The sequence below is a fragment of the Plectropomus leopardus genome, unplaced genomic scaffold, assembly GCF_008729295.1.
Source record: "Plectropomus leopardus isolate mb unplaced genomic scaffold, YSFRI_Pleo_2.0 unplaced_scaffold13550, whole genome shotgun sequence".
Taxonomy (NCBI): domain Eukaryota; kingdom Metazoa; phylum Chordata; class Actinopteri; order Perciformes; family Serranidae; genus Plectropomus; species Plectropomus leopardus.
Genome location: NW_024614448.1, coordinates 1 through 1,845, shown reverse-complemented (window position 1 = coordinate 1,845; position 1,845 = coordinate 1). Strand labels below are relative to the sequence as shown.

General features: G+C 43.1%; 1 protein-coding gene across 1 annotated transcript; it reads right to left on the bottom strand.

The window, feature by feature from the left end:
* Nucleotides 1-660: 660 nt before the first annotated feature.
* On the bottom strand, nucleotides 661-1,758 carry LOC121963996 (chromodomain-helicase-DNA-binding protein 6-like; the record flags this gene model as incomplete). Its single annotated transcript, XM_042514231.1, has 3 exons — nucleotides 661-944; nucleotides 1,274-1,453; nucleotides 1,594-1,758. Coding segments are annotated over 3 exons (465 nt in total), but the record flags the coding sequence as incomplete, so codon positions are not given.
* Between the last annotated feature and the right edge of the window lie 87 nt (nucleotides 1,759-1,845).

The following is a 1,845-nucleotide window of genomic DNA, read 5'->3' as shown; positions in this document are numbered from 1 at the left end:
AGGGTGCCAAGTGGCCCCCCAGCCATTTTCTTAATCATAATAAAAACAAAGTGATTGACACTGGAAGTTGTTTTTGTACTTTGAGTATACATAAGCTGCATAAAACATAAAAGCGCCAGTGCCTTATGTAGGACGGAGGTCCTATATGATGTCCTAAAATCCTAGAAACATCACAAAATCGTGGGAACATCCAAGAATCCCAGAAATGTCCTAAAGTCCTAACAATTCCTAGAAACATGTATGTGGCTGCTTCAACTGGCCCCTGGTCGCTTGTCATTTTGCAAAAGTGGCCCCAACGCAAAGCAAGTGCGAGTGTCCCGGCTTCAGTGGCTGCTGTGATTAACAACTGTTGACAAACCTTTTGTTATCGACTGTTTTAATATTTTTGAGTGCTGACTCCTCACTTTTCTGAACCGCTGGTATAGGTTGCAAGTTTTCCAGAAGCCTTATTGTCTGATGCGGGCCACATTTTGGCCTTTTTGTAGTAGTATCTGCTGAGTAATTCTATACCTGATATGTTGTGATCCACTAAAGTTTTGCGTCTTGATTATCTCGTTCATACCTTTGATGTCCCTTTGCTGCTGTAATAATGCAAATTTCCCCGTTGTGGGACTATTAAAGGATTATTTTATTTCATCTTAATCATCTTGGGCAGCTGGAAGCAGGCACCTGGATGAGGCTTTTCTATAGTTTTCTTCATTTTTTTTTCTCCTTTATTGTTGTGCCGTTCTCTCATTTTCTGTCCCTTGTCTTTGAAATCCTCTTCTTCTTTTTTGTTCCTTCCCTCCTCTCCTGCTTTCATTCATAAATCCCAAAACTCCATCTCACTGTACCTTCTCCGACTTGGAGTCGATCTCCACCTCGGCGATTTTGGCCCATTTCTGCCAGAAGTTGGGGTCGTCCAGAGAGATGTCCGTTCTGTTACCAGACGAGATGAAACTGGCCTGAGGAAAGAAAAACAGAGAGAAAACAGGAAAATAATGAGTCAGATTCTGGTTCTTGTTACTGGGTTTTGACAGAAGTTGGCATTTAACTAACTGCTTGGACTGAAGATGAATTATTTTCCACAAATATTTAGTATCTTTAAATCTGATTTTCATGCCAAAATATTCCAAGAATTCAGTGTTTCCACCCAAAAGGCATCTGACTTTAGACTACAGGACAAAATAAAATTTGAAGCCAAGACAACAAACATTATATGATTTAAGGGCTTCACTAAGACAGCTGCGTCTACCGTCTCAGACATGCAGACTAAATATTTCAGGATCTCTACCTTCGCGAATGTGGAGCCTTTCCCTTCAGACTGGATGGTGATGGTCTGAGTTCGTCTCTGAAGTATCTGATCGATGTCCTCCTCGCAGAACTTGGAGCCCTCGTCCTCTTCGTCCATCAGCGCTCCGTACGCCCCTTTTTTCAACAAATCCTCCACTTCTAGTTTAGAAAGCTGCTGCACCTGCATCGACAGACAGCGACGCAGGATTATGCTTCTTTTCTTCCTGATCCACGTACATCTTGTAACAGCTGACCACATCCCCGGAGAAAACACAAACACAACACCAAACAACGGAAGAATATCCAGTAATGCTCTCTCACCCCGTTGAGGCTTCCTTTGCGGTTGATGTCTTGGAGGACGGCTTTGTCCAGTCCCAGCTTCAGGCTGGCTTTGTCAAACATTTCCCTCTCGTACGAGTTCCTGGTGATCAGTCTGTAGACTTTCACCGCTTTGCTCTGGCCGATCCGGTGGCAGCGTGCCTGAGCCTGACAGAGCGGGCAGAAAAAAGATATCAAGTGTTTCGTGATGTGTTGTTTTTTGATGACCATAGCAGAAAAAAGTAAATAAATAAA